This window comes from Betta splendens, chromosome 2, assembly GCF_900634795.4.
Source record: "Betta splendens chromosome 2, fBetSpl5.4, whole genome shotgun sequence".
NCBI classification, from domain to species: Eukaryota; Metazoa; Chordata; class Actinopteri; order Anabantiformes; family Osphronemidae; genus Betta; species Betta splendens.
The window spans coordinates 28,582,992-28,594,444 of NC_040882.2; the positions used below are offsets into that span (position 1 = coordinate 28,582,992).

At 43.1% G+C, this 11,453-nt stretch overlaps 1 protein-coding gene across 1 annotated transcript; it reads left to right on the forward strand.

The window, feature by feature from the left end:
• Positions 1-1,262: 1,262 nt before the first annotated feature.
• On the forward strand, positions 1,263-4,006 carry LOC114851411 (uncharacterized). The gene is made up of 7 exons (XM_029143307.3): positions 1,263-1,547; positions 1,679-1,738; positions 2,103-2,210; positions 2,357-2,398; positions 2,523-2,552; positions 2,624-2,713; positions 2,796-4,006. Exons 1-7 carry the CDS (start codon positions 1,494-1,496, stop codon positions 3,081-3,083), a joined length of 672 nt encoding a protein of 223 aa, XP_028999140.1. The 5' UTR covers positions 1,263-1,493; the 3' UTR covers positions 3,084-4,006.
• The last annotated feature ends 7,447 nt before the right edge of the window (positions 4,007-11,453 follow it).

Sequence of the window (11,453 nt, forward strand, 5' to 3'; positions counted from 1 at the left end):
TCCGAAATCTCAGTCCAGAAAAGTGCAATCCTAGGAACAGCAAGGATACTGCGCAGAACCCTCAAGCTCCCTGGCCTCTGGTAGAGGACCCGAGCTTGGAAAGGGGATGAGACCACCCGCGGAGGGTGAGAATAGAGTGTGTGTGTGTGTATATATCATACTAATGTAGCTTTCATACGGTCTAAATTGTTAAAATAAAAAGACTGCTGTGTTCATGTATAAAGCCAGGAACAAATTATTACATGGTGTAATTTAAAAACTATTTAAAGAAAGAGATCGGGGATATATCAAATTCAAAAATTCATACTATAAGGACAGCCAAAAGAAATTTGTATTTCTAGAAATGGAATGGAAAGGCTCATGATTAATTAGATAGAATACTGTGGGAGTGGTTCATGACTATTAACATTCTGTAATAATTCTTTGTTATAATACTTTATGTTATGTGTGTAAATAATACACTCTATGTATAGATGTCATGGGGTAGGACTAGATAAGTCTACCTCCACTTCACTTGATGGATTGAGTGTTACAGTACAAAATATGGTTTTGTAGCTGCCACAGACAGAACCACTCACTGAATCAAAGACACAACCACTGACATTACCACTGACAGAACAGCGGACAGAACCATGAACTGAAACACTGACTGACAACTGGAAACCATGTCAATAGAACAGAATCAGAACAGCACCTCCTCTAAAGCAGCACTAAGCTGCAGATTCGAGATTCAAGTCATTTATTTGTCACATACATGTTTGTAAAACCACAACAGTAGTGAAGTGCTCCAGAATTTAAAAAAAGACCCCTGAGTAAAAGGACATGAGGTCAAGGGGAACAGGAAATAGATCAAATTACAATACAGCAGATCCAGTCAGACATTTACTATTACTGCACCTGCACCATATGAACTGTTCATACAGTGACTCCAGAACCAACCGGACTGGTAGAATCCACTCTACTCTGCTCATTATTCTGGTTTTTAAATTGTTGGTCCTGCTCTGTTGTTTTTGTGACACCAGACAACAGATGATGTAAATTAGGGTTGTGGGTCAACCCACGTGGGCAGAACCACATGTCTGTCAACAGGGAATAAACAACAACAATTGATCAGTGGAACAGTTTCTATTTGTTTACAAACACCATGTCACATGGTTCTACTGGTTCTACTGGTGCTGTGGTGTCAGGTGGTTCTACTGGTGCTGTGGTGTCAGGTGGTTCTACTGGTTCTACTAGCTCTACTTGTGCTGGTCCGTGGTGTCTATGTTTAACTGGCCTTATTTTAACACAAGACCACACAAACATTGTTGCTGTAAATCAGCTTGTTTGTGCCGTTGTGTGGTTCTAGCCGTGGGAGGGGGGCGGGTCATAGAACCACACGAGGGAGGATCACATCCTGCTCAGCTGGTTATAAAGGACACAGATCGGAACCTCAGCTCTGGACCAACCTGCTTCTTTCAGTCTGGACTCGTTTGGCTGAGTATCTGACCAGGATGTGGATGTTTATGGTGATCGTCGCTCTGCTCGGTCAGAACCAGGCAGCTCCAGTAAGAGAGTCCTCTGCTGGGTTGGTTGGTCACACTGTGATCCATCAGTAACTCTGTGTGTGTGTGTGTGTGTGTGTGTGTGTGTGTGTGTGTGTGTGTGTGTGTGTGTGTGTGTGTGTGTGTTTGTTCAGTTTCCAGGCAACAACAGCAGCTTCTTCTTGATCCTTCAACAACAACAGGCCCAGACCACAGTGAGTCCATCAGAACCTCTACTACCATGATGGTACCAGGTTTTATTGGATCCGGTCGGATAATAATTAATTATTAATAAAATTGAAAACTAATGTAAACTAACATCTAAAATCTAAAACCACTTTGTTCTGTAGCTAAAACCTGTAACAGTAAAACTGTCTTACCTGTAACATAATATGATAATGTATCAGAACCTCTACACAGCAGCAGGGCCTGTGGGCTGCACTCAGAACCTCCTAGGATGGTACCACCCTCTCATCAAATCCACAGCTGGTACCTGGGGCACAGTGGGCAGAACCGTGTTCTGACACCTCGGTTTGGGCTTTCATGTGGATGCTACTGACCGTGAATGTCTGTCTGCAGGCATCAGCCGTCCCTGTTTTTACTCAGCAGCAAACAGCCTCTTCATCCTCCTCCTCCTCCTCATCATCATCATCATCAGACACTTTTGAATCCAGCCAGAGCTCAGAGGTCAGAGATCACTGATCCCAAACTTGGTCAAATCATGAATGAAGTCCATTTCTCTCCTTTTAAGTAGTTATATATTTAATATCAAACCATCCTAGTCTTTGAGAAACTCAGTGAATCATCATGTGATGTTTGGCTGATTTCCACAGGGTCCTCAACAGCTGAGTGAACGTCAGAACCTGGAGAACATGGTAACAAACATTCACTTTATGTGCATTCCTCATCTGAACTGGTTCCAGTTCTGTAATGTAACTTTCTGTGTGATGTCACTTCCTGTGTGATGTCACTTCCTGTGTGTAATGTTACTTCCTGCAGGCCATCGAGCAGATCGCCTCGTCCCAGGAGGTGAGTGCCTCCTTTACTTTGGTATTGAATCAGTGACGGTTCACTGACTGTAAATGCTCTGACTGTTGCAGAGCACAGAGGTTCTCCAGGCTTCCGGAAACAGAACCAGCAGCCTGTGGCTCAGCAAGCTGGTCGCACTAGGACAGAGAGTAGAACCGAGGGTAAACAGCGTGGAGACTGACCAGGCAATCGGCTTTAACATTACCCATGATGAATCAGTCTGATCCTCTCCTCCCTCCCCAGACGTTGACCCACCTCCTAACACAACCTCGAAGCAGAGACACCGGGCTGACCCCTGAAGACAACAGGTCCACAGAGACCGTTCCAGCTGTAAGCCGAGCGTCACCACCTGCTGGTACCAATACAGAGGATGGAGCTACAACAGAGACGAACCGGGTGGGACACAAAGAGAACGAGGAGTTCTTCATACTGCTGGATGACAGTACAGAGAGAGCAGACGGGCTGACCTTTGACCTGCTGGGCCAAGGTGGTTACCATGGCAATGAGGCTGGGCTGGAGCTGGGGCTGTGATTTTCAAAAGTTGCTTCTATTTACCCATTATTGTCGCTCTCTGTGGCCACGTCCAGAGTGATGTATGTATTAAATGCTAAAATCATGACAATAAAATATAAGACCAGGGGCCCATTTCAAGAAGGAGGTTTTGTTGAAACTCTGAGTTTGTTAACCCCGAAATGAGGAAAACTTAAAGTTTTCGGTTTCAGAAAGCGGGGTTACTTAAACCTGTAAAGCGGGGTAAGTTTAAACCCGTTTCAAGAAGCGAGGTAATCGAAACTCAGAGTCAGTTACTATGGCAACTGACTCTGTGAACCAAACCAGGTGGGGAGCAGGTTTTATTCGGGAAACCCAGGTTTCCTTCGGTCTCCGCCCCTTTTTAAAGTGAACACTGTTTAAATACCTCATTTGATCTTTTAGTACATTCATAGATTTCACCTGTTTCCTTCGCGCAGAGACCAAAATGCCCGTTTCTAGAGCATCCTGTAGATGAGGACGCTGTATGAATTTACGCCGCGAGAGGATTTTGACGCCACGAGTTAATTTTCTGTCATATTGCTGTGAATATTTATTTTAGCGGTACTGTTTTTCTCGAGACTCCATGACATATATTAATAATCTTATTCACCCATACGTCAAACACATCACCCATCGTGGCCGTGCTTTTACATCCGAACATATTCTTTGTGTTGCGTTACGTTTTTTGCAAACAGTAGTTTTCTTTATAACATTGGAGATGCTGAGCACGTTAGTGAAGTCACTGTATGTAGAAAAGTTCGCCCTCAAGCGCTTTCCTTGACACAAACTCCTTAAAGCCATTAAAGAGGAGTTTCACAGGATTGCAGGTATGTGGTATTTAATTTGTGTCAGTGAGGCTAATCTGAAAAATGATGTTAAGTTAATAACATCTTGCTGTGACCTGAAATAAACTGATAAATGTGCATGCGCACTGACTACTCTTTCTAATGGTCAAAGACTACATCACCATACTGTAATTGACATGTATCATTGTTTACACCACCAATATCATATGTTATGCTGCACATATTATCACAAACCTGGAGGCCAAGTCTGACTCTGGTCATGACTCATGAATATATCGTGAGTCAACCCTAAGTAACAGGCTGCACTGTGGTAAGTACATGTATGTCCTATAGACTTATTTCAATGCATGCACTACACACTCACAGGAGCACTTCTATGCAGCACCAAAATAATATGAACTTTCTTCTAGGAGAGATTGACGGCTTTCTGCTAGAGATAGGGGTTAATGCCAGCCCACAATACTGAAATGACCAGAGGCCTGTTGAAAGCACGTCTTCAGTGCCTACGTCACCTCAGGGAAACACCTGAGAGGCCTGTGACATTATTGCAATTATAAGAGGGGAGCAACACCCTGCCCTACAAATACAAGACCCTGAGGAAGACTTCATCCACCCTGCAGATTACTGGGATGGAAGCACAGTCAGAGATGTGATTTGCCGTTATGTCTTAATCAACCATTACCACCACCAATAAATGAAACTGAATAAATGCAAATCATAATTTATTTGGTTTTCTTCATTTCCTACAAATACAAAGGTAATTATTAGATTTTATGATTCTTCCAGTAATTCATAAAATTCACCTTTAACTATACACTCAGCTCCAGCTTGTGTTTGGGAATTTCAATTTCTAGATCTGTCTTTTCAGTCTGGTGGTACAAGTATAACATTTCCTTGAGATTTAGTTTATACAACTCCTTAACCGGTAACTGAAAATACAGAAGATTTAGAGTTACATAACATAGTTTCTTATTACTCTTACAGAATTGAACTCTGGCATTCACTGAACATCACTGAACTGTGTGCATCTGTGCAGCAGAATGTGACGGACCTCCTCCTGCTGTTCTTCCACACTCTGGGGCAGAGGGGAGATAATAAAGTCACTATACTTGGAGATCAAGTTGCATCATTTAGGCTACGTAACACAAACATCAGAAATCATGTGATGTGTATAAACTGTATTAAGATTACACTTTATAATACTGCTTATCATAATTTAAGCTTTATTTAGTGATATACTTAAAACATCCTGGGTTTCTGTTGTGACAGGAGAATTCATATATTACTATCAGAATCTGTTAAGGCCAACAAAGAACCCAACCCAGAGTCTAAGAAATGGATATATCAAAAGTAGCCTATGTTAAAAATCAAATATATAGATAGGGCTCTTACATTTTACACATGCACTTGTATCCTGGGGAGTGACTGGTTCTGATGAACTCCCTCCAGGAATTCCTTCAGCCTCTGCTTTCCAGTGTTCATGCTGAGGGCCTTCTCCTCTGCATGCGTCAGTGCAGGTCCTCCACCAGTTGTTCTAGTCTCTGCCTTCTTTCTGTTGGCTGAGTAGAAGTCAAATGATTATTATCATTACACTGATGTTGAAAATGCTGCTGCACTGCTATACTCTGCATGCTATTTAGTTATTTAATATGTCAATTGTTGTAAAGTCAGGTAGTCTACACCCATGACATGATTGTGCCTTATACCTGTTTGAATTATGTTTTTACATTCATTTTTAGCCACGTTCTTTTTATGCCTGCAGGATTGCACCTACATAAAAATTTAAATTAAATTCTTTTAAATAAAAAAATTAATTATATCAGTTTTGGGTAACTTTTAAAAACCTAATTAGATTAATGTAATAATTGCTCTCCATAAAACGTATTGGATTATTGAATTATCATTACTTTACAAATCCCACATCAACCACAACAGAAATTTTAAAAATGCATAGACATAACACTGCACTTTTAATTCATACAAACATCGGTATTTTATGCTATGACTGTAGTAGTTCCTTAGATGAGTGAACAATCACTTTACAATTCCTTACTTTACAAGTGAAATTTAACAACAATACTAACGTTATTTTGTAATTATTTACACCTAACACTGTATGATTAAAATGTAAACTTACGCATTGATTCAAGCGGCTATTTTCTTCCAAGGTAATTCTTTCTCTTTCACCGCTGCAGCCGTGTTGCTTTTTCTACCGAATATAGACTCGTAGTCGCTATTTGCTTGAGGTCATATCCATTTCCGGTGTCCTGCCAAAAAATGACTGTCTGCCAGATTTTGATTTCCGCACGCGGGAGCGCGCACCGCCTCGTTAAGGCGGTGCAGAATTACTATTGCAACAACACATCATCAGTAGGGTAAAACTAACCTGTCTCACGACGGTCTAATCCCAGCTCGTTATGGCCGGTTTCAAACGGCCATAACGTGTAAATATGATCCGCTACACGTTTTCTAGTGGACGTAGTGACGCCACGTCTTTTAGATTTTGTGTAAACGACGGAAATAATCAAATTCTCTTTACAGCGATCGTAGATCGTGACTGTTTGACTCTAGGACATGACGCTACGACTCAGATCTACGACCCAATGTTGCTGCAACATGTTTGTTCTTCACATTTTGTGTCTGATTAAAACTGCACGAGTGACCACCGAGTTGTTTCACCACTTTTAACTTCCTGTATGGGACCAGTTAAACCAGTAAGATGCTTTCATGTTGCCAAAACGTGTTTATTAGAGCCAAAGCTTTTGGTCAGAAGCTTAATTCTGTCTTATTTTAAATACACTGAGCTCTGCTTTGTTATATTTACAGATGTGATACACCAAGACCAGTAGAACCAGTAGCATGCTGGTTTTATGTTGCCACAAAGTGATTAAAGCCAATATCTGTTTACTGAAAGCGTCTTTCTCCCTTATTTTAAGTTCACGGACCTCTGCTGGATTATAGTAATAGATTTAATGAGCATCCAGTCTGAGACCAGTTAAACCAGTAAGATGCTGTGTTTACGTTGCCAGAATGTGATTACAGCCAAAAAAAATTTAATAAGAAGCCTATTTCTTCCTCATTTTAACTTCATCAATCTCTTCTTGGTTATATTAACAGATTTAATAAACATCCAGTTCACTTCACCACTCTCTGTACCTCTCTGAGACCAGTGAAACCAGTAAGAAGCTCTTTCCACGTTGCCAAAAAGTAATTCATGTAAATATCTTTTAACAAGTTTATTTTTGCCTCATTTCGGGTCAGTGGAGCTCTTCTTGTTCATATTAACACATTCAAATTAACTTGAGCACTGTCTGTACTTGTCAGAGACCAGTACAACCAGTAAGAAGCTGTTTTCACGTTGCCAAAGTGATTCATGCCGATGTCTTTTAACAAGAAGCTTATTTCTGCCTCATTTTAAGTCAGTGGAACTCTTCTTGTTCATATTAAGACATTTAATGAGCATCCAGCTAACTTGAACACTGTCTACACCTGTTTGAGACCAGTTAAACCAGTAAGATGCTGTTTTCACGTTGCCAAAAAGTGATTACAGCCAATATCTTTTGACAATAAGCTTATATCTGCCTCTTTTTAAGTGAGTGGAGCTCTCCTTGTTCATATTAACAGGTTTAATGAACATCCAGCTCACCTGACCCCTGTCATTACCTCTCTGAGACCAGTACAACCAGTAAAAAGCTATGTCCACGTTGCCAAAATGTGATTCATGCCAATATCTTTTAACAAGAAGCTTAGTTCTGCCTCATTTTTATCTTTATCAAACTCTTCTTGGTTATATTTACAGGTTTAATGAGCATCCAGCTCACTTGACCCCTGTCTGTAACTGTCTGAGACCAGTACAAACAGTAAAAAGTTGTTTCCACGTTGCCAAAAAGGTATTCATGCCAATATCTTTTAACAAGAAGCTTATTTCTGCCTCATTTTAAGTCAGTGGAACTCTTCTTGTTCATATTAAGACATTTAATGAGCATCCAGCTAACTTGAACACTGTCTACACCTGTGTGAGACCAGTTAAACCAGTAAGATGCTGTCTTCACGTTGCCAAAAAGTGATTACAGCCAATATCTTTTGAGAAGAAATCTATTTCTTCCTCGTTTTAACTTCATCAAACTCTTCTTGGTGAGCTGGATGCTCATTAAAGGAGAAAGAAGCTTTCAGTAAACATATATTGGCTTTAATCACTTTGTGGCAACATAAAACCAGGTCTACTGGTCTTGGTGTATCACATCTGTAAATATAACAAAGCAGAGCTCAGTGTATTTAAAATAAGACAGAATTAAGCTTCTGACCAAAAGCTTTGGCTCTAATAAACACGTTTTGGCAACATGAAAGCAGCTTACTGGTTTAACTGGTCCCATACAGGAAGTTAAAAGTGGTGATACAACTCAGTGGTCACTCGTGCAGTTTTAATCAGACACAAAATGTGAAGAACAAACATGTTGCAGCAACATTGGGTCGTAGATTTGAGTCCTAGCGTCATGTCCTAGAGTCAAACAGTCACGATCTACGATCGCTGTAAAGAGAATTTGATTATTTCCGTCGTTTACACAAAATCTAAAAGACGTGGCGTCACTACGTCCACTAGAAAACGTGTAGCGGATAATATTTACAAGTTATGGCCGTTTGAAACCGAAATAAGCAGCTGTAGTCATACACAAACCGAGCTAAACGCCTTAACGAGATATATATATATATATATATATATATATATATATATATATATATATATACACACTCTATTCTCACCCTCCGCGGGTGGTCTCATCCACTTTCCAAGCTCGGGTCCTCTACCAGAGGCCAGGAAGCTTGAGGGTTCTGCGCAGTATCCTTGCTGTTCCTAGGACTGCACTTTTCTGGACTGAGATGTCGGATGTTATTCCAGGGATCTGTTGTAGCCACTCCTCCAGTTTGGGGGTCACTGCCCCCAGTGCTCCAATCACCACAGGCACCACTGTGGCCTTCACCTTCCAAGCCTTCTCCAGTTCTTCTCTGAGCCCTTGGTATTTCTCTAGTTTCTCATGTTCCTTTTTCCTGATGTTGCCATCGCTTGGTATTGCCACATCCACCACTACGGCTTTCCTCTGCTTTTTGTCCACCACCACAATGTCTGGTTGGTTCGCCATTACCATTCTGTCTGTCTGTATCTGGAAGTCCCACAGGATCTTGGCTCACTCGTTCTCTACCACCTTGGGAGGTGTTTCCCACTTTGACCTTGGGGTTTCCAGTCCATACTCTGCACAGATGTTCCTGTATACTATGCCAGCCACTTGGTTATGGCGTTCCATGTATGCTTTCCCTGCCAGCATCTTACACCCTGCAGTTATGTGCTGGACCATCTCAGGGGCCTCTTTGCACAGTCTACACCTTGGGTCTTGTCTGGTGTGGTAGATCTGGGCCTCTATGGCTCTGGTGCTCAGGGCCTGCTCCTGTGCAGCCAGGATGAGTGCCTCTGTGCTGTCCTTCAGCCCAGCCCTTTCAAGCCATTGGTAGGGTTTGTTGAGATCAGCCACTTCAGTTATGTTCCGGTGGTACATCCCATGTAAGGGCTTGTCCTCCCATGATGGTCCCTCTTCCAGCATCTCATCCTCTGTTCTCCACTGCCTGAGACATTCACTCAGCACGTTATCTGTCGGGGCCTTATCCTTGATGTACTTATGGATCTTGGATGTTTCATCCTGGATAGTGGCTCTCACGCTCACTAGTCCTCTGCCTCCTTCCTTGCGGCTAGCGTACAGTCTCAGGGTGCTGGATTTGGGGTGGAACCCTCCATGCATGGTGAGGAGCTTTCGTGTCTTAATATCTGTGGTCTGTATCTCTTCCTTTGGCCACCTTATTATTCCCGCAGGGTATCTGATCACTGGCAGGGCGTAGCTGTTTATTGCCTGGGATTTGTTCTTGCCATTGAGCTGGCTTCTTAGGACTTGCCTTACTCGTTGGAGGTATTTGGCTGTTGCCGCATTCCTTGTTGCCTGTTCAAGGTTGCCGTTTGCCTGTGGTATTCCAAGGTACTTGTAACTGTCCTCAATGTCTGCTATTGTTCCTTCTGGGAGTGAGACCCCTTCTGTGTGGATTACCTTGCCTCTCTTTGTCACCATCCTCCCACATTTCTCGAGCCCGAATGACATCCCGATGTCCGAGCTGTAGATCCTGGTGGTGTGGATCAGTGAGTCGATGTCTCGCTCACTCTTGGCGTACAGCTTGATGTCATTCATGTAGAGGAGGTGACTTAGGGTGGCCCCGTTCCGGAGTCGGTATCCATAGCCAGTCTTGTTTATTATTTGGCTGAGGGGGTTCAGACCTATGCAGAACAGCAGTGGGGACAGTGCATCTCCTTGGTATATGCCACATTTGATGGATACTTGGGCGAGTGGCTTCCCATTGGCTTCAAGGGTGGTTTTCCACAACCTCATCAAGTTTGCAATGAAGGCCCTTAGAGTTCTGTTGATGTTGTACAGCTCCAAGCATTCAGTGATCCATGTGTGTGGCATTGAGTCATAGGCTTTCTTGTAGTCGATCCAGGCTGTGCACAGGTTGGTGTGTCGCATTCTGCAGTCTTGGGCGACTGTTCTGTCAACCAGGAGTTGGTGTTTGGCTCCTCTGGTATCCTTACTAATGCCCTTCTGTGCTTCGCTCATGTATTGACCCATGTGCCCATTTATCTTAGCTGCGATGATGCCTGACATGAGCTTCCATGTTGTGGAGAGGCAGGTTATTGGCCGGTAGTTGGATGGGACTGCACCCTTTGAGGGATCCTTCATTATCAGGATCGTTCGCCCTTCGGTTAGCCATTCAGGGTGAGTCCCATCCCTTAGCAGCTGGTTCATTTGTGCTGCCAGGCGCTCATGGATTGCAGTGAGCTTCTTTAGCCAGTAGGCGTGGATCATGTCAGGGCCGGGTGCTGTCCAGTTTTTCATACCTGAGACTCTTTGTTGGATGTCTGCCACTGTGATAGTCACTGGGTTCTGTTCAGGGAGGTTGCTGTGGTCTTCCCTCAGATCCACCAGCCACTGTGCATCTCTGTTGTGTGATGCCTCCCTCTCCCATATGCCTTTCCAGTACTGTTCAGTTTCCAGCCTTGGTGGGTCTGCTCTGCTGTTATTACCCTGCCATTGAGAGTACACTTTCGCAGGTTGTGTTGCGAACAGCCGGTTTATTCGTCTGGCTTCGTTGTCTCTGGTGTATCTCTTTAGGCGGCTGGCCAAGGCTTGTAGCCTTTGCTTGGCAGTTTCGAGTGCTTCAGGTATGGTCATCTGGCTGTACCTCTTGGGCATCGGTCTTTTCAGTGCACCTCTCTGGGCCTCTGTCATTTGGCTCACTTCCCTCCGAGCTGCCTTGATTTTTGCCTCCAACCTTCGTTTCCATGGTGGGTATTGTTTCTCATGGCTCCCATGGTTGCTCTTATAGCCAAGCACCTCTAGGATCACTGATGCTGAAGCGTATATCAGCTCATTGGTTTCTGTGATTGTTGTGGTAGGGATCGCTCTCAATGCTGCATTCACATCTTCCATGAGACTTTCTGATGGTACTTCACTTAGCCGTTGTAGTGGGG